This window comes from Oncorhynchus tshawytscha, linkage group LG21 (assembly GCF_018296145.1).
Source record: "Oncorhynchus tshawytscha isolate Ot180627B linkage group LG21, Otsh_v2.0, whole genome shotgun sequence".
Classification (NCBI taxonomy): domain Eukaryota; kingdom Metazoa; phylum Chordata; class Actinopteri; order Salmoniformes; family Salmonidae; genus Oncorhynchus; species Oncorhynchus tshawytscha.
In genome coordinates this window covers 30591289-30612818 of record NC_056449.1, presented here as the reverse complement: position 1 = coordinate 30612818, position 21530 = coordinate 30591289, and the positions used below count along the sequence as shown (strand labels likewise).

The 21530-nt window shown below is 42.4% G+C and overlaps 1 protein-coding gene across 1 annotated transcript in view; it reads left to right on the top strand.

Moving 5' to 3' along the window:
* The window catches only part of LOC112229178 (regulating synaptic membrane exocytosis protein 2-like), a 141833-nt gene that overhangs the window by 93876 nt on the left and 26427 nt on the right, over positions 1 to 21530 (top strand). The window contains exons 12-15 of the mRNA XM_042303008.1: positions 657 to 689; positions 6173 to 6736; positions 7325 to 7387; positions 8779 to 8814. Of these exons, the coding sequence (XP_042158942.1) occupies positions 657 to 689; positions 6173 to 6736; positions 7325 to 7387; positions 8779 to 8814 (696 nt within the window). The remainder of the gene's footprint in view (positions 1 to 656; positions 690 to 6172; positions 6737 to 7324; positions 7388 to 8778; positions 8815 to 21530) is intronic.

Sequence of the window (21530 nt, the reverse complement as noted above, 5' to 3'; positions counted from 1 at the left end):
TACCATGTAGTAGTAGTTATTACTAGGCCATGTGACTACCATGTAGTAGCAGTTACTACTAGGCCATGTTACTACCAGGTAGTAGTTGTCACAACTAGGCCATGTTACTACCATGTAGTAGTAGTTACTACTAGGCCATGTTACTACCATGTAGTAGTAGTTACTACTAGGCCATGTTACTACCATGTAGTAGCAGTTACTACTAGGCCATGTTACTACCAGGTAGTAGTTGTCACAACTAGGCCATGTTACTACCATGTAGTAGTAGTTACTACTAGACCATGTTACCACCATGTAGTAGAATACTGTACTAGGCCATGTTACTACCATTTGGTAGTTGTCACAACTAGACCATGTTACTACCATTTAGTAGTTGTCACAACTAGACCATGTTACTACCATGTAGTAGTTGTCACAACTAGACCATGTTACTACCATGTAGTAGTTGTCACAACTAGACCATGTTACCACCATGTAGTAGAATACAGAACTAGACCATGTTACCACCAGGTAGTAGTTGTCACAACTAGACCATGTTACCACCATGTAGTAGTAGTCATTACTAGACCGTCTGACAAAATAGAAATGTCAATGATTTTACATTTGTGTATATTGTGACATAACATCACAGCTTGGTTCCCTTTTTTATTGCCCAGAAGATGGAGAGGAGATGAATAATTCTTATGAAGGTCTGTACCTGCTAGTCTGGATAGTAGTAGAGCAGTCCCAACAAGACCAAGTCCATGTCTCCTAGTCTGTCATGTTCTGTACCTGCTAGTCTGGCCTCTAGTTCTACAGAGCTGTCCCCAACAAGGCCAAGTCCATGTCTCCTAGTCTGTCATGGTCTGTACCTGCTAGTCTGGCCTCTAGTTCTACAGAGCAGTCCCAACAAGGCCAAGTCCATGTCTCCTAGTCTGTCATGTTCTGTACCTGCTAGTCTGGCCTCTAGTTCTACAGAGCTGTCCCCAACAAGGCCAAGTCCATGTCTCCTAGTCTGTCATGATCTGTACCTGCTAGTCTGGCCTCTAGTTCTACAGAGCTGTCCCCAACAAGGCCAAGTCAAGGTCTTCTAGACAGTCATGGTCTGTACCTGCTAGTCTGGCCCCTAGTTCTACAGAGCAGTCCCTAACAAGGCCAAGTCCATGTCTCCTCATCTGTCATTACTGTTAGCTGGTGTCCGTTGGGCCGTGTGCTTTCCCCTTCCGGTTAAGTTCCCTGTATATATGGGCACTCAGGTCCCTGTCTCTACACAGCCACTGTAATGTCTTGTTCCTTATATGGTCACTCAGGTCCCTGTCTCTACACAGCCACTGTAATGTCTTGTTCCTTATATGGTCACTCAGGTCCCTGTCTCTACACAGCCACTGTAATATCTTGTTCCTTATATGGTCACTCAGGTCCCTGTCTCTACACAGCCACTGTAATGACTTGTTCCTTATATGGCTATTCAGCTCCCTGTTTTTATTCAGTCATTGTCATGTCTTGTTCCTCATAGCCATTACAGCAGGGGTGGGCAAAGTACTGCCCTTGGGCCAGATCCTGGTCCAGAGCCCATTCAATCCCGATGTTACACCTTTGCTGTAATTTCTCATAACGGCCACTCAGAAACCAACCCATAGCTGATACATATTGTCCATGTTTGCAGATGGGGTTGTGTTGTTGATATGGTATTGTGTTTTATGTCAATGTCAGTTTTATGTCCAATTTGATTTGGATCTGTTTAGTCCAAGCTCATAGTTCTGTTGTATTCTCTGCACCACAGTGATTTACAGTAGATATGCTATGTTAAAGTAGATATGCTATTTTGGAGTTTAAATGCTATGTTACAGTAGATATGCTATGTTACAGTAGATATGCTATGTTACAGTAGATATGCTATGTTAAAGTAGATATGCTATGTTAAAGTAGATATGCTATGTTAGAGTAGATATGCTATGTTACAGTAGATATGCTATGTTACAGTAGATATGCCATGTTACAGTAGATATGCTATGTTACAATAGATATGCTATGTTACAGTAGATATGCTATGTTACAGTAGATATGCTATGTTACATGCTATGTTAGAGATATGCTATGTTACAGTTAGATATGCTATGTTAAAGTAGATATGCTATGTTAGAGTAGATATGCTATGTTACAGTAGATATGCTATGTTACAGTAGATATGCCATGTTACAGTAGATATGCTATGTTACAATAGATATGCTATGTTACAGTAGATATGCTATGTTACAGTAGATATGCTATGTTACAGTAGATATGCTGTTACAGTAGATATGCTATGTTAGAGTAGATATGCTATGTTACAATAGATATGCTATGTTACAGTAGATATGCTATGTTACAGTAGATATGCCATGTTACAGTAGATATGCCATGTTACAGTAGATATGCTATGTTACAGTAGATATGCCATGTTACAGTAGATATGCTATGTTACAGTAGATATGCTATGTTACAGTAGATATGCTATGTTAAAGTAGATATGCTATGTTACGGTAGATATGCTATGTTAGAGTAGATATGCTATGTTACAGTAGATACAATACCAGTCAATAATTTGGACACACCAACTCATTCCAGGGTTTTTCATTATTTTTACTATTTTCTACATTGTACAAAAATAAGACATAAAACTATGAAAAAACACATGGAATCATGGAGTAACCAAAAAGTTAAACTAAAATATATTTGAGATTCTTCAAGGTAGCCACGCTTTGCCTTGATGACAGCTTTGCAGGTATATGGGTGTGCGAGACTTGACTCATTAACTCTGCACCTTTAAAATAATGATTCAAATATTCTTTCAAAATGCCTATGTTTTTTTAGTTATGGATCCATAATGAATTACTATGGGAATAAATATCACAGAATTACGGAAACATCCTCCAATCCTCTACATGTAATTGTTGGCGGAGAGTCACGTCATTTTTTCGACATACTGTAGGTGACATGAGTCTCACTAGTGTTGAGTAATGTGCTGTTAAATGTGGTGTAGGTCTTATTATTAAAGAGCATATTGAAGTTAGAAGCAATAGCCTACAACTATTTTAGCACCTTTTCGCGCTGGCAGAACAACATATTTTTACCATGTCAGCTCTAGGATTTGATCTAGCAACCTTTTGGTTACTGGCCCAACTCTCTAACCACTAGGCTACCTGCTCCCCCCGATAGTGTATAGCAGCGGATAGTAGATAGCAGCAGTGATAACAGCAGATAGTAGATAACAGCAGTGATAACAGCAGATAGTAGATAGCAGCAGTGATAACAGCAGATAGTAGATAGCAGCAGCAGTAGATAGGCAGCAGATAGCAGATATCAGCATATAGTAGTTAACAGTATATAGTAGATAACAGCATAATAGCATATAATAGATAGCAGCAGATAGTAGATATCAGCATATAGTAGTTAACAGTATATAGTAGATAACAGCATAACAGCATATAATAGATAGCAGCAGATAGTAGATAGCAGCATATAGTAGTTAACAGTATATAGTAGATAACAGCATATAATAGATAGTAGCAATAATAGCAGCACAAAGTAGATAGCAGCAGTAATAACAGCAGATAGTAGACAGCAGCATATAGTGGACATCAGCAGCAATAGAAGCAGTTAGAAGATAGCAGCATATAGTATTTATTAACAGTAGATAGCAGCACATAGTAGATATCAGCATATAATAGATAGCAGCAAATAGTAAGTAGATATCAGCATATAATAGATAGCAGCAGATAGTAGACAGCAGCAGCAATAGAAGCAGTTAGAAGATAGCAGCATATAGTAGTTATTAACAGTAGATAGCAGCACATAGTAGATATCAGCATATAATACATATCAGCAGATAATAGACAGCAGCAGCAATAGAAACAGTTAGAAGATAGCAGCATATAGTAGTTATTAACAGTAGAGGGCAGCACATAGTAGATATCAGCATATAATAGATAGCAGCAGATAGTACCAGTAATAGCAGCAGATAGAGGATAGCAGCTGAGTAGAAAGCAGCAGATAGTGGATATACAGTGCCTTGCGAAAGTATTCGGCCCCCTTGAACTTTGCGACCTTTTGCCACATTTCAGGCTTCAAACATAAAGATATAAAACTGTATTTTTTTGTGAAGAATCAACAACAAGTGCGACACAATCATGAAGTGGAACGACATTTATTGGATATTTCAAACTTTTTTAACAAATCAAAAACTGAAAAATTGGGCGTGCAAAATTATTCAGCCCCTTTACTTTCAGTGCAGCAAACTCTCTCCAGAAGTTCAGTGAGGATCTCTGAATGATCCAATGTTGACCTAAATGACTAATGATGATAAATACAATCCACCTGTGTGTAATCAAGTCTCCGTATAAATGCACCTGCACTGTGATAGTCTCAGAGGTCCGTTAAAAGCGCAGAGAGCATCATGAAGAACAAGAAACACACCAGGCAGGTCCGAGATACTGTTGTGAAGAAGTTTAAAGCCGGATTTGGATACAAAAATATTTCCCAAGCTTTAAACATCCCAAGGAGCACTGTGCAAGCGATAATATTGAAATGGAAGGAGTATCAGACCACTGCAAATCTACCAAGACCTGGCCGTCCCTCTAAACTTTCAGCTCATACAAGGAGAAGACTGATCAGAGATGCAGCCAAGAGGCCCATGATCACTCTGGATGAACTGCAGAGATCTACAGCTGAGGTGGGAGACTCTGTCCATAGGACAACAATCAGTCGTATATTGCACAAATTTGGCCTTTATGGAAGAGTGGCAAGAAGAAAGCCATTTCTTAAAGATATCCATAAAAAGTGTCGTTTAAAGTTTGCCACAAGCCACCTGGGAGACACACCAAAGATGTGGAAGAAGGTGCTCTGGTCAGATGAAACCAAAATGGAACTTTTTGGCAACAATGCAAAACGTTATGTTTGGCGTAAAAGCAACACAGCTCATCACCCTGACCACACCATCCCCACTGTCAAACATGGTGGTGGCAGCATCATGGTTTGGGCCTGCTTTTCTTCAGCAGGGACAGGGAAGATGGTTAAAATTGATGGGAAGATGGATGGAGCCAAATACAGGACCATTCTGGAAGAAAACCTGATGGAGTCTGCAAAAGACCTGAGACTGGGACGGAGATTTGTCTTCCAACAAGACAATGATCCAAAACATAAAGCAAAATCTACAATGGAATGGTTCAAAAATAAACATATCCAGGTGTTAGAATGGCCAAGTCAAAGTGCAGACCTGAATCCAATCGAGAATCTGTGGAAAGAACTGAAAACTGCTGTTCACAAATGCTCTCCATCCAACCTCACTGAGCTCGAGCTGTTTTGCAAGGAGGAATGGGAAAAAATTTCAGTCTCTCGATGTGCAAAACTGATAGAGACATAGCCCAAGCGACTTACAGCTGTAATCGCAGCAAAGTATTAACTTAAGGGGGCTGAATAATTTTGCAAGCCCAATTTTTCAGTTTTTGATTTGTTAAAAAAGTTTGAAATATCCAATAAATGTCGTTCCACTTCATGATTGTGTCCCACTTGTTGTTGATTCTTCACAAAAAAATACAGTTTTATATCTTTATGTTTGAAGCCTGAAATGTGGCAAAAGGTCGCAAAGTTCAAGGGGGCCGAATACTTTCGCAAGGCATTGTAGTAGATATCATTAGATAGTATTAGAAGCAGATGGTATACAGCATCAGGTATTAGATAGCAGCGGATAGTAGTTAGCAGCAGTAATAGCATCAGAAACTAGTTAGTAGCAGTAATACCAAATAGTAGATAGCAGCAGATAGTAGATAGTTCTCAGCAGCAGCTAGTAGATAGCAGCTGTAAGAGCAGCAGATACCAGTAGTAATAGAAGATAGAAGATACAGAAGATATGTCTCTTTTCATTGAGCCATCTTTCTTTTCATTGAGCCATCTTTCTTTGCATTGAGTCATCTTTCTTTTCATTGAGCCATCTTTCTTTGCATTGAGCCATCTTTCTTTTCATTGAGCCCTCTTTCTTGTCATTGAGCCATCTTTCTTTTCATTGAGCCCTCTTTCTTGTCATTGAGCCATCTTTCTTTGCATTGAGCTATCTTGCTTTTCATTGTGCCATCTTTCTTTCTGCTCATTGTGGTGCTTTATGGTCCTTCTCTTTTCTTTTCATACCATCTGACATTCTTGGCCATGCCCCCAACAGGAGGACCAATGGCGTATCAAACACCTCACCCCATCCACTACCGAGTCCCCTCCCCTCTCCAACACCAGCCATCAATTCCTGTCCAGCAACATCCTCCACAACCTCTCATACGCCAACTATCTGCCCCTGTACAGTACCAAAACCAGCCCCCTGTATATTACCAAGGCCCACCCTCTGCTCAGTATCAAGCTCCTCCCCCTGTCCAGTCCCCAGCCCCTTCCCCAGCCCCTGTTGTAACCTCTCCTCCAGCCCCTGCCCCAACACCTGCCCCAGTTGTAACCTCTCCTCCAGCCACTGCCCCAGCAGTATCTTCTCCTCCAGCCCCTGCCCCAACTCCTGCCTCAGTTGTAACCTCTCCTCCAGCCCCTGCCCCAATTGTAACCTCCACTCCAGCCCCTGCCCCAGCACCTGCCCCAGTTGTAACCTCTCCTCCAGCCCCTTCCCCAGAGCCAGCCCCTGCACCAGCCCCTGCCCCTGTTGTCACCTCTTCTCCAGCCCCAGAGCCAACCCCAGCCACAACTCCAGCCTCAAACCCTGTGCCGCCACCACAGACTCCTGAGCCAGGTGTGTCTCACTCATTTAATCTGTTGTCTGTAGCTATGCTGTACCTCACAGAACCTCCCTACAACTATTCTTAACTCATGATAAAAATGTCTGTTTCCTCGATGTGTTCTGATGTATTATTTAGACTGTCTGTTGTCCTGTCTCATCCTCCTCGGTAATGTGACTGTCTATGTTGTCCTGTCTCATCCTCCTCGGTAATGTGACTCTCTGTGTTGTCTTCTCTCATCCTCCTCGGTAATGTGACTCTCTGTGTTGTCTTCTCTCATCCTCCTCGGTAATGTGACTGTCTATGTTGTCCTGTCTCATCCTCCTCGGTAATGTGACTCTCTGTGTTGTCTTCTCTCATCCTCCTCGGTAATGTGACTCTCTGTGTTGTCTTCTCTCATCCTCCTCGGTAATGTGACTCTCTGTGTTGTCTTCTCTCATCCTCCTCGGTAATGTGACTGTCTGTGTTGTCTTCTCTCATCCTCCTCGGTAATGTGACTGTCTGTGTTGTCCTGTCTCATCCTCCTCGGTAATGTGACTATCTGTGTTGTTTTCTCTCATCCTCCTCGTTAATGTGACGGTGTCTTTCCCACAACCTGGAAGACACTGAGAGAAGCCAGTCTACAGTCAGTAATGGGAGGAACACACCTGGGGGTACGAGAAAAGGCAAGTGTGGGGAGTGTGTGTCACGGTATGCAGCTTTGTGTGATGCTGTGTGGTTTTCTGTTTGAAGGTTGATGCTTTAGAAATGATGCATAAAGCTTTAGGTAGTGTTTTAAGTGATTTGCTAGCTGATAAATACCGTAAAGATCGGACCGTGGACACATTGTTAGCTTGTGTATTTTACACTACATGACCAAAAGTATGTGGACATCTGCGCATCGAAACTCTCATTCCAAAATCATGGGCATTAATATGGAGTTGGTCCCCCCTTTGCTGCTATAACAGCCTCCACTCTTCTGGGAAGGCTTTCCACGAGATGTTGGAATGTTGCTGCAGTGACTTGCTTCCATTCAGCCACGAGAGCATTAGTGCGGTTGGGCATTGATGTTGGGAGATTAGGCCTGGCTTCCAGTTGGCGTTCCACTTCATCCCAAAGGTGTTTGATGGGGTTGAGGTCAGGGCTCTGTGCAGGCCAGTCAAGTTCTTCCACACCGATTTCGACAAACCATTTCTGTATGGACCTCGCTTTTCCAGCACGGTCATGCTGAAACAGGAATGGGCCTTCCCAAAACTGTTGACACAAAGTTGGAAGCACATAATCGTCTAGAATGTAATTGATGATGTAGCGTTAAGACAACAGCATTTACAGTTGCCCGGGGCAGCTCTAGCAGCATCCTATGACAGTGCTAGGTCACTGAGCTTTTTTTAAAACCTTTATTTAACTAGGCAAGTCAGTTAAGAACAAATTCGTATTTACAACGACAGCCTACCAGGGAACAGTGAGTTAACTGCCTTGTTCAGGTGCAGAATAACATACTTGTTAGCTCAGGATACGATCCAGCAACCTTTCAGTTACTGGGCCAACGCTCTAACCACTAGGCTAACTGCTGCCCCTTTACAGTAAAGCCATTCTACTGACAATGTTGTTCGAAGGAGATAGCATGGCTGTTTGTTCGATTTTATACACCTGTCGGCAACAGGTGTGGCTGAAATAGCCAAATCCACTCATTTGGAGGAGTGTCCACATACTTTTGTTTATATAGTGTACCTTCCTAAAATACAAGTCAGCAGTAGCACCATCAGGCCTGCAGGTAGAGCCAAAGTCCTATTGTTTGAGAATATTGCTACAGACAGAGGATATGTGTGTTGTGAGCTCATTCCAGTTCAAAAGCTCCAATATAATTACACACTTTTATGATTTTTAATGGACTGTTTCAACCCAGCTATTGAATCATAGAAAGTCCTTCTACATTAGAGGGGTAGAGGAAGGTAACCTAATAAGACTAGAGGGATGCAGGAGCTATGCAGATGTACTGGTGTGTGTGTGTACATGCATGCATGTGTCAACATGGTCTGTGACATGACTGGCCGTCTCTTCCTGTGGTTTGTAATAGAGGTGACGTGGGAGGACCAGCAGAGGAAGGCTAATGGTATGGTACCAGGTAGCCTCCCTAACCCTAACCCAATGGTACGGTACCAGGTAGCCTCCCTAATCCTAACCCAATGGTACGGTACCAGGTAGCCTCCCTAACCCTAACCCAATGCTACGGTACCAGGTAGCCTCTATATCCTTAACCCAATGGCAGGGTATCATGTAGCCTCCCTAACCCTAACCCAATGGTTCGGTACCAGGTATCCTCCATAACCCTAATGGTACGGTACCAGGTTGCCCAACTTAGTACCTCCCTCTCACCACTTTAGGAACCAGGTAGCCCAACTTAGTACCTCCCTCTCCACATGTAGGAACCAGGTCTGGCCCCACAAATGTAGGCCTGTGTCTCAGCCAAACATTAGGGCCTTGGCTTGGGAGGAAACATATTTCCATGGGCCCCATGCTCTGGCCCTCTGACACTTTGGCCCCTATCCCTAACCATATGGGCCCCATGCTCTGGCCCTCCAACACTTTGGCCCCTATCCCTAACCATATGGGCCTCATTCTCTGGCCCTCTAACCCCATGGACCCCATGCTCTGGCCCTCTAACCCCATGGATACCATGCTCTGGCCCTCTAACCCCATGGAACCCATGCTCTGGCCCTCTAACCCCATGGACCCCATGCTCTGGCCCTCTAACCCCATGGACCCCATGCTCTGGCCCACTAAACCCATGGATCCCATGCTCTGGCCCTCTAACCCCATGGATCCCATGCTCTGGCCTTCTAACCCCATGGACCCCATGCCTTGGCACTCTAACCACATGCTTCAGCACTCTAACCCCATGCTCCTCTAGCCTCATGGACCCCATGATCTGGCCCTCTAACCCCATGCTCTGGCCCTCTGACACCATGGGCCCCTAAACCCCATGGGCCCCATGCTCTGGCCCTATGACACCATGGGCCCCTAACCCCATGGGCCCCATGCTCTGGCCCTCCAACTATTTGGCCCCTATCCCTAACCCCATGGGCCACATGCTCTCGACCTCCAACAATTTGGCCCCTATCCCTAACCACATGGGCCTCATTCTCTGGCCCTCTAACTCTATGGACCCCATTCTCTGGCTCTCTAACCCCATGGAACCCATGCTCTGGCCCTCTAACCCCATGGAACCCATGATCTGGCCCTCTAACCCCATGGACCCCATGCTCTGGCCCTCTAACCCCATAGATCCCATGCTCTGCCCTCTAACCCCATGGATCCCATGCTCTGGCCCTCTAACCCCATGGACCCCATTCTCTGGCCCTCTAACACCATGGGCCCCATTCTCTGGCCCTCTAACCCCATGGGCCCCATTCTCTGGCCCTCTAACCCCATGGATCCCATTCTTTGGCCCTCTAACCCCATGGACCCCATTCTTTGGCTCTCTAACCCCATGGATCCCATGTTCTGACCCTCTAACCCCATGGACCCCATGATCTGGCCCTCTAACCCCATGGATCCCATGCTCTGGCCCTCTAACCCCATGGACCCCATTCTTTGGCCCTCTAACCCCATAGATCCCATGCTCTGGCCTTCTAACCCCATGGACCCCATTCTCTGGCCTTCTAACCCCATGGACCCCATTCTTTGGCTCTCTAACACCATGGACCCCATTATTTTGCCCTCTAACCCCATGGACCACATGCTTCAGCACTCTAACCCCATGCTCCTCTAGCCTCATTGACCCCATGCTCTGGCACTCTAACCCTATGCTCTGGCACTCTAACCCCATGCTCCTCTAGCCTCATGGACCCCATGATCTGTCCCTCTAACCCCATGCTCTGGCCCTCTAACCCCATGCTCCTCTAACCCTATGACCCCCATGATCTGTCCCTCCAACCCCATGCTCCTCTAACCCCATGGACCCCATTGTCTGGCCCTCTAACCCCATGGGCCCCATTCTTTGGCCCTCTAACCCCATGGATCCCATTCTTTGTCCCTCTAACCCCATGGACCCCATGCTCTGGCCCTCTAACCCCATGGATCCCATGCTCTGGCCCGCTAACCCTATGGATCCCATGCTCTGGCCCTCTTACCCCATGGACCCCATTCTTTGGCCCTCTAACCCCATAGATCCCATGCTCTGCCCTCTAACCCCATGGATCCCATGCTCTGGCCCCCATGGATCCCCCTAACCCCATGGATCTAACCCCATGGATCCCATGCTCTGGCCCTCTAACCCCATGGATCCCATGCTCTGGCCCTCTAACCCCATGGATCCCATGCTCTGGCCCTCTAACCCCATGGACCCCATTCTTTGGCCCTCTAACCCCATGGATCCCATTATTTGGCCCTCTAACCCCATGGACCCCATTCTTTGGCCCTCTAACCCCATGGACCCCATGCTCTGGCCTTCTAACCCCATGGACCCCATTCTCTGGCATTCTAACCTCATGGACCCCATTCTTTGGCTCTCTAACACCATGGACCCTATTATTTTGCCCTCTAACCCCATAGACCCCATGCTCTGGCACTCTAACCACATGCTTCAGCACTCTAACCCCATGCTCCTCTAGCCTCATTGACCCCATGCTCTGGCACTCTAACCCTATGCTCTGGCACTCTAACCCCATGCTCCTCTAGCCTCATGGACCCCATGATCTGGCCCTCTAACCCCATGCTCTGTCACTCTAACCCCATGCTCCTCTAGCCTCATGGACCCCATGATCTGGCCCTCTAACCCTATGACCCCCATGATCTATCTCTCTAACCCCATGCTCCTCTAGCCTCATGGACCCCATGCTCTGGCACTCTAACCCCATGCTCCTATAGCCTCATGGACCCCATGCTCTGGCCCTCTAACCCCATGCTCCTCTAGCCTCATGGACCCCATGCTCTGGCACTCTAACCCCATGCTCCTCTAGCCTCATGGACCTCATTCTCTGGCACTCTAAACCCATGCTCTGGCACTCTAACCCCATGTTGTGGGCCCTCTGGTTGTTGTGGTACATGCTGTAGGACTGGTACTGTCCTGAATCAAACCATACAGTTACTGGTAGATCTGTCCTGAATCTAACCATGCAGTTACTGGTAGATCTGTCCTGAATCAAACCATACAGTTACTGGTTGAACTGTCCTGAATCAACCAATACAGTTAGTGATAGAACTGTCCTGAATCAACCAATACAGTTAGTGGTAGATCTGTCCTGAATCTAACCATACAGTTACTGATAGATCTGTCCTGAATCAAACCATACAGTTACTGGTAGAACTGTTCCAAGGTTTTTAGAGACCTCTTTTTCTGGTTGACCAGAAATACATTACATTGTCCTGTAAATTGGGTGAAGTGGACAAAACAAAGAACCATTCATTCAAAAACTGTACAAGAACCATGCATATACAAGAACCGTTCATATACAAAGAACCATGCATACACAAGAACAGTCCATACACAATAACTGTTCATATACAAGAACCGTTCATATACAAAGAACCATGCATACACAAGAACTGTTCATACACAATAACTGTTCATATACAAGAACCGTTCATATACAAGAACCATTCATATACAAAGAACCATGCACACACAAGAACTGTTCATATACAATAACTGTCCATATACAAGAACCGTTCATATACAAAGAACCATGCATACACAAGAACTGTTCATATACAAGAACCGTTCATATACATGAACCGTTCATATATTATGACCCGTTCATATATTATGACACAAGTAAACAGGCATCTAGCGTTTATGTCAGCCTAGTATCTTGTGGACACACTGTCAATATAAATGATACTGTAAATCTGTCAGTCTAGTATATTGTGGACACACTGTCAATATAAATGCTACTGTAAATCTGTCATGGTACAACAGGATTTGTAAGATAATGAGCAGCATTAGTTCTGGTGTTTAGGGTTAGGGTTCGATCTGTGATCATACAACAGGATGTGTGAGATAAGGAGCAGCATGAGTTCCGGTGCTTTGGACAAATCACAATTTAGCAAGTGTTTGCGTTGTTCCAATTTCGGAAGGGGGGCGTGAGCGGTAATTTGGCCCATAGACTTGCCCTTAACTTGCCAAGAGAGAGAGTGGAGCACTTCGTTTCAGTTCTGATCCTCTTTCCATCTCTTCTCTTAAAACGTATGGATCCAGAACTTAAACCAGTTCTGGGTTAACCAACATTAGTGTCAGCCAGAGGAGAGTTCTGTGTCCCAGTGTGGTTATTATTATTATTATAATACAGTTCTCATTAGCAGCTGTTATACTGGTAGTTTTCTATTCTCTAAACTTCTACCCTATGGCTGGTCTTGCTTTGACTAGAGTAGTCTGTAGATGAGGTAGGGTAGTCTGTTATTGCAAAATAATGCTTTAATGCTGCCTAGTTTTGTACTGACTTAAAATTAATAATAAAATGACTCATTGCATTGGGTTTTTGTAGCCAATGTAGGATAGTTTCTTGTCCCTATAAAAAAAGTAAAAACATTGGGTATATTCACTACAGTATTAAAGCAATAATTTAGGAAAAGAATGATGAGTTAATTTGCATACGCTAACGCTTCTAACTTACACTATATATATATATATATATATATATATATATATATATATATATATATATATATATATATATACACACAAAAGTATGTGGACACCCCTTCAAATTAGTGGATTCTGCTATTTCAGCCACACCTGTTGCTGACAGATGTATAAAATCTTGCACACAGCCATGCGATCTCAATAGACAAACATCACCGTCATAGGATGCTACCTTTCCAACAAGTCAGTTCGTCAAATTTCTTCCCTGCTAGAGCTTCCCCGGTCAACTGTAAGTTCTGTTATTGTGAAGTGGTAAGGTCTAGGAGCATCAACGACTCAGCCGCAAAGTGGTAGGCCACACAAGCACACAGAACCACAGAGTGCTGAAGTGCGTAGCAAGTCAAAATCGTTTGTCCTCAGTTGCAACACTCACGACATAGTTCCAAACTGCCTTTGGAAGCAATGTCAGCACAAGAACTGTTCGTCGGGAGCTTGCCAAGAAGCCGCACACAAGCCTAAGATCACCATGTGCAATGCCAAGCGTCGGCCATAGTGGTGTAAAGCTCTCCACTATAGGATCTGGAGTAGTGGAAACACGTTCACTGGAGTGATCACGCTTTACCATCTGGCAGTTTGATGGAAGAATCTGTGTTTGTCGAATGCCAGGAGAACGCTACCTGCCTGAATGCATAGTTCTGACTGTAAAGTTTGGTGGAGGAAGAATAATAATATGGGGCTGCTATTCCTGGTTCGGGCTCCTCAGATATTTTAGACGATTCTGTGCTTTAAACTTTGTGGCAACAGTTTGGGGGAAGCTCCTTCCTGTTTCAGCATGACAATGACCCAGTGCACAATGCGAGGTCCATACAGAAATAGTTTGTCAAGATCGGTGTGGAAGAACTTGACTGGCCTGCCCAGAGCCTTGACCTCAACCCCATCGAATAACTTTGGGATGAATTGGAACGTTGACTGCGAGCCAGGCCTAATCGCATATCATAGGTGCACAACCTCAATAATGCTCTTGTGGCTGAATGGAAGTCTCCGCAGAATGGTCCAACATATACAGTTGAAGTCAGAAGTTTACAAACACCTTAGCCAAATACATTTAAACTCAGTTTTTCACAATTCCTGACATTTAATCCTAGTAAAAATTCCCTGGCCAAGGTCAGTTAGGATCACCACTTTATTTTAAGAATGTGAAATGTCAGAATAATAGTAGCGGTAATGATTTATTTCAGCTTTTACCTCTTTCATCACATTCCCAGTGGGTCAGAAGTTTACATACAGTCAATTAGTATTTGGTAGCATTGCCATTCAATTGTTTAACTTGGGTCAAACGTTTCAGGCAGCCTTCCACAAGCTTCCCACAATAAGTTGGGTGAATTTTAGCCCATTCCTCCTGACAGAGCTGGTGTAACTGAGTCGGGTTTGTAGGCCTCCATGCTCGCACACACATTTTCAGTTCTGCCCACAGATTTTCTATGGGATTGAGGTCAGGGCTTTGTGATGGCCACTCCAATACATTGACTTTGTTGTCCTTAAGCCGTTTTGCTACAACTTTGGAAGTATGCTTGGGGTCATTGTCCATTTGGAAGACCCATTTGCGATTAAGCTTTAACTTCCTGACATGTTGCTTCAATACAGCCACATATTTTTCCCACCTCATGATGCAATCTATTTTGTGAAGTGCGCCAGTCCCTCCTGCAGCAAAGCACCCCCACAACATGATGCTGCCACCCCTGTGCTTCACGGTTGGGATGGTGTTCTTAGGCTTGCACGTATCCCCCGTTTTCCTCCAAACATAACAATGGTCATTATTACCAAAGAGTTCTATTTTTGTTTCATCAGAACAGAGGACATTTCTCAAAAAAGTACGATCTTTGTGCCCATGTGCAGTTGCAAACCGTGGTCTGGCTATTTTATGGCGGTTTTGGAGCAGTGGCTTCTTACTTGCTGAGAGGCCTTACAGGTTATGTCGATATAAATCAAATAAAATTTTATTCGTCACATACACATGGTTAGCAGATGTTAATGCGAGAGTAGCGAAATGCTTGTGCTTCTAGTTCCGACAATGCAGTAATAACCAATGAGTAATCTAACCTAACAATTTCACAACAACAGCCTCCTGAGATTGAAGAGGCACTGCTGGGTCTTCTTCACCACTCTGTCTGTGTGGGTGGACCATTTCAGTTGGTCCGTGATGTGTACGCCGAGGAACTTAAAACTTACTACCCTCTCCACTACTGTCCCGTCGATGTGGATAGGGGGGTGCTCCCTCTGCTGTTTCCTGAACGATCCACGATCATCTCCTTTGTTTTGGTTGACGTTGAGTGTGAGGTTATTTTCCTGACACCACACTCCGAGGGCCCTCACCTCCTCCCTGTAGGCCTTCTCGTCGTTGTTGGTAATCAAGCCTACCTCTGTAGTGTCGTCTGCAAACTTGATGGTTGAGTTGGAGGCGTGCATGGCAATGCAATTGTGGGGGAACAGGGAGTACAGGAGAGGGCTCAGAACGCACCCTTGTGGGGCCCCAGTGTTAAGGATCAGTGGGGTGGAGATGTTGTTACCAACCCTCACCACCTGGGGCCGGCCCGTTAGGAAGTCCAGTACCCAGTTGCACAGGGCAGGGTCGAGACCCAGGGCAGAACAGTTGAAACTGGAGCAGCAGCACGACCAGGTGGACTGGGGACAGCAAGGAGTCATCATGTCAGGTAGTCCTGGGGCATGGTCCTAGGGCTCAGGTCCTCCGAGAGAGAGAAAGAAAGAGAGAAAGAGAGAATTAGAGAGAGCACACACAAAGCACAAATTCACACAGGACACCGAATAGGACAGGAGAAGTACTCCAGATACAACAAACTGACCCTAGCCCCTGACACATAAACTACTGCAGCATAAATACTGGAGGCTGAGACAGGAGGGGTCAGGAGACACTGTGGCCCCATCCGAGGATACCCCCGGACAGGGCCAAACAGGAAGGATATAACCCCACCCACTTTGCCAAAGCACAGCCCCCACACCACTAGAGGGATATCTTCAACCACCAACTTACCATCCAGAGACAAGGCTGAGTATAGCCCACAAAGATCTCCGCCACGGCACAACCCAAGGGGGGACGCCAACCCAGACAGGATGACCACATCAGTAAATGAACCCACTCAGGTGACGCACCCCTTCCAGGGACGGTATGAGAGAGCCCCAGTAAGCCAGTGACTCAGCCCCTGTAATAGGGTTAGAGGCAGAGAATCCCAGTGGAAAGAGGGGAACAGGCCAGGCAGAGACAGCAAGCGCGGTTCGTTGCTCCAGTGCCTTTCCGTTCACCTTCCCACTCCTGGGCCAGACTACACTCAATCTTATGACCCACTGAAGACATGAGTCTTCAGTAAAGATTTAAAGGTTGAGACCGAGTTCGCGTCTCTGACATGGGTAGGCAGACCGTTCCATAAAAATGGAGCTCTATAGGAGAAAGCCCTGCCTCCAGCTGTTTGCTTAGAAATTCTAGGGACAATTAGGAGGCCTGCGTCTTGTGACCGTAGCGTACGTGTAGGTATGTACGGCAGGACCAAATCAGAGAGATAGGTAGGAGCAAGCCCAAGGTTTTACTGCTAACATGCTTTGTAGGTTAGCAGTAAAACCTTGAAATCAGCCCTTTCTTTGACAGGAAGCCAGTGTAGGGAGGCTAGCACTGGAGTAATATGATCACATTTTTTGGTTCTAGTCAGGATTCTAGCAGCCGTATTTAGCACTACCCTGAAGTTTATTTAGTGCTTTATCCGGGTAGCCAGAAAGTAGAGCATTGAAGTAGTCTAACCTAGAAGTGACAAAAGCATGGATACATTTTTCTGCATCATTTTTGGACAGAAAGTTTCTGATTTTTGCAATGTTTTTAGATGGGAAAAAAGCTGTCCTTGAAATGGTCTTGATATGTTCTTCAAAAGAGAGATCAGGGTCCAGAGTAATGCCGAGGTCCTTCACAGTTTTATTTGAGACGACTGTACAACCATTAAGATTGATTGTCAGATTCAACAGAAGATCTCTTTGTTTCTTGGGACCTAGAACAAGCATCTCTGTTTTGTCCGAGTTTAAAAGTAGAACGTTTGCAGCCATCCACTTCCTTATGTCTGAAACACATGCTTCTAGCGAGCGCAATTTTGGGGCTTCACCATGTTTCATTGAAATGTACAGCTGTGTGTCATCCGCATAGCAGTGAAAGTTAACATTATGTTTTCGAATGACATCCCCAAGAGGTAAAATATATAGTGAAAACAATAGTGGTCCCAAAACGGATCCTTGAGGAACACCGAAATTTACAGTTGATTTGTCAGAGGACAAACCATTCACAGAAACAAACTGATATCTTTCCGACAGAGAAGATCTAAACGAGGCCAGAACTTGTCCGTGTAGACCAATTTGGGTTTCCAATCTCTCCAAAAGAATGTGGTGATCGATGGTATCAAAAAAAGTTGAGGGTACTATGGTGCTGCGCTCTAGTCAAATCAAATTAAAATCAAATGTATTTATTTAGCCCTTCTTACATCAGCTGATATCTCAAAGTGCTGTACAGAAACCCAGCCTAAAACCCCAAACAGCAAGCAATGCAGGTGTAGAAGCACGTTGGCTAGGAAAAACTCCCTAGAAAGGCCAAGTAACGTCAAGATCGGCCATGCAACTTCTCCTGAAAAAGAAAGATATCTTGACAAGATTGAAATATTCGGTTGTGTTCTATATCTTGCTCCTTGCAAGCTTTTCACACCACTTAAAATGTGCAAAAAATGTCCCCCTCCCCCATACCAGATATATAGCTATTTGGCTAGCTAATGATGCTACTGACAGCTGGCTAAAGCTAACTCTTCTGACATAAACCGCTTAATTAGCTTGTTTAATTTACCCTAAAAGTGTAGCTGGACATACGGCTCCTAAATTAAGAGGGACTATTATCAGAAATCAGTCTGTCGATCAGCATGTTTCTCCACGATTGCTACTTTTGATCAGCTTTGGACAGACAGCTGCTACTAAGAAACAGTAGCTAGCTACTTTTTGGTGGAAGAATTCAACATTGTGTGTGTTGCACTGGTCAGCTGGTTAGCAGCATCCCTTTAGTATGACTGGCTGGCTCAGCTAGCAAGCTTAGCCTGCTTGTTAGCTAATGTTGGACAAATCACGTTAGTTTTCATGACATTGTCAAACGTCAAAATACTGCTTATTGATGCACAAAACATCTTAGCTTGATGTAAAATGATACAACTTCCTCATCAAAGAATGTCAACATTATATACAGATGTATTGTTTCAGCTTCGATTAATTCAGCCTGCTTTAGGCAATGTACAAAGCTGTATTACATCCCTTGGGATCTAATAAAAGGCCTACAGCATTTAGTAGGATCCGTTGATCAGTTGATTGACTGTCTGCTGGTGTGGAAGTTCCCCATTGTTTATAGTTATGGATAATGTATCATTACAGTGGATAATGGATAATGTTTTATTGTAGTTATTGTTATAGTTGTAGACAATTTATCATTATAGTTATGGATAATGTATCAGTATAGTTATTGTATTAATCATTATAATTATGGATTATTTATCATTGCAGTTATCATTATGGATCATTTGTGATTATAGTTGTTATAGTTATCATTAAAGTGATTATAATTTATCATTATAGTTCATGTTATAGTTATCATTATATTGATCTTTATGGATAAATCATCATTGTCAGTATAGTTATCGTTAATTTATCATTATAGTTATGGATAATGCATCATTATGCAGTTATTATAGCTATCATTGTAGTTATAGTTATGGATTTTGTATCATTATACAGTTATTATAGCTATCATTGTAGTTATCGTTATAGTTATGGATTTTGTATCATTATACAGTTATTATAGCTTTCATTGTAGTTGTCGTTACAGTTATGGATAATGTATCATTATAGCTATCGTTACAGATCATTTATCAATGTAGTTATCATTGTAGTATAATGATAAATTATTAATAACGATAACTATAATGATAATTTATCCATAACTATAAAGATAACTATAATAATAAATTATCCATAACTATAACGATAAATGATCCATAACAATTATGAATAACTATAATGATAACGATAAATGATCCATAACGATAACAGCTCCTTGCAAAAGTATTCACCCCCCTTGGTATTTTTCCTATTTTGTTGCATTACAACCTGTAATTTATTTTTATTAAGATTTCATGTAATGGACATACACAAAATAGTCAAAATTGGTGAAGTGAAATGAAAAAATGTACTTCAAAATGTAAAAATATAGTATTCACCCCCTTTGCTTACGGAAAATGTATCGTTATCGTTATGGATCATTTATCATTATCGTTATGGATCATTTATCGTTATGGATCATTTATTGTTATGGATCATTATCATCATAGTTATCATTATAGTTATGGATAATTGATCATTAGTTATATTTATTGTTATGGATATAGTTATCATTATAGTGATCATTATAGTTATCCTTATAGTTATGGATCATTTATCGTTATGGATCATTTATTGTTATGGATCATTATCATCATAGTTATCATTATAGTTATGGATAATTGATCATTAGTTATATTTATTGTTATGGATATAGTTATCATTATAGTGATCATTATAGTTATCCTTATAGTTATGGATCATTTATCTTTATAGTTATTAAAGTGATCATTATAGTTATCCTTATAGTTAAGGATCATTTATCATTAGAGTGATCATTATAGTTATGGATCATTTATCATTAGAGTGATCATTATAGTTATGGATTATTTATCATTACAGTGATCATTATAGTTATGGATCATTTATCATTATGGTGATCATTATAGTTATGGATCATTTATCATTATAATGATCATTATAGTGATTATTATAGTTATGGGTCATTTATCATTGTAGTTATCATTATAGTTAAGGATTATGGATCATTATAGTAATCATTACAGTGATCATTATAGTTATCCTTATAGTTATGGATCATTTATCATTATATTGATCATTATAGTTATATGTATAGTTATGGATAATTTAGCATTGTAGTAATCATTATAGTTATCCTTATAGTTATGGATAATTTATCATTATAGTTATCCTTATAGTTATGGATCATTTATTGTTATAGTAATCATTATAGTGATCATATTGTGATCGTTATAGTTATGAATAATTTATCACTATAGTTATCCTTATAATTATGGATCATTTATCATTATAGTAATCATTATAGTGATCATATTGTGATCGTTATAGTTATCCTTATAGGTATGGATCATTTATCATTATAGTAATCATTATATTTATGGATCATTTATCATTATATTAATCATTATAGTTATCCTTATAGTTGGGAATCATTTATCATTATAGTGATCATTATAGTTATCCTTATAGTTATGGGTCATTTATCATTATAGTGATCATTATAGTTATATGTATAGTTATGGTTAATGTATCATTATAGTGATCATTATAGTTTTCCTTATAGTAATGAATCATTTATCATTATAGTGATCATTATAGTTATAGATCGTTTATCATTATAGTTATCCTAATAGTTATGGATCTGTCACGGTGCTGACTTTTGCCCAATACCTGCAGCAAAAGCCTCTACCCCGTCCTCTGGCTGGGCAGAGTACTTTAGGACTTTAGTTACTGCTGTGTAACAAGGGCCTAGCCGTGCGGCCCTACCAACCCTTCTATGTATTTGTAATGGCCCTTCGCGTGAGTTGGGTTTGTTCCTTCGTTCACGTTGTCACTTCCTTATTTTCCGGTCTAGTATGAGGCCTTGGATAGATATACTCCTATTTAAATATTCTTAAGCGTTATGGATTCTTCCTATATTTCCTTACCTTCAAGTTATCTTTACCTATGTATATATCAATACCTAATAACAACTCCTATTAGTTATTATGCTCGTCAGCTAGTAGTCACTCGGAAACTAGTATTGGTATATGTTTTGACTCTCTTAAAAAATATATTATTGTCCACACAATGAAATATTCTTTAGTACAATCACTTTAACCTATAACCAGGGTTACTTTCTGTTCAGTGAGAGTGTCAAAGGCGTTTGCTCTCCAGATCGTTAATATGGCCTAGTTGTCAAAGTTTCAAGCTTTTATTAAGTCACTCTGTTTTTTGTCTTATACACATCATTACAATTCAATGGTTATACAGTGTCTCAATACAACAATAATGCTCAATCAATCCTTAATGCTTTAACCTGTTGA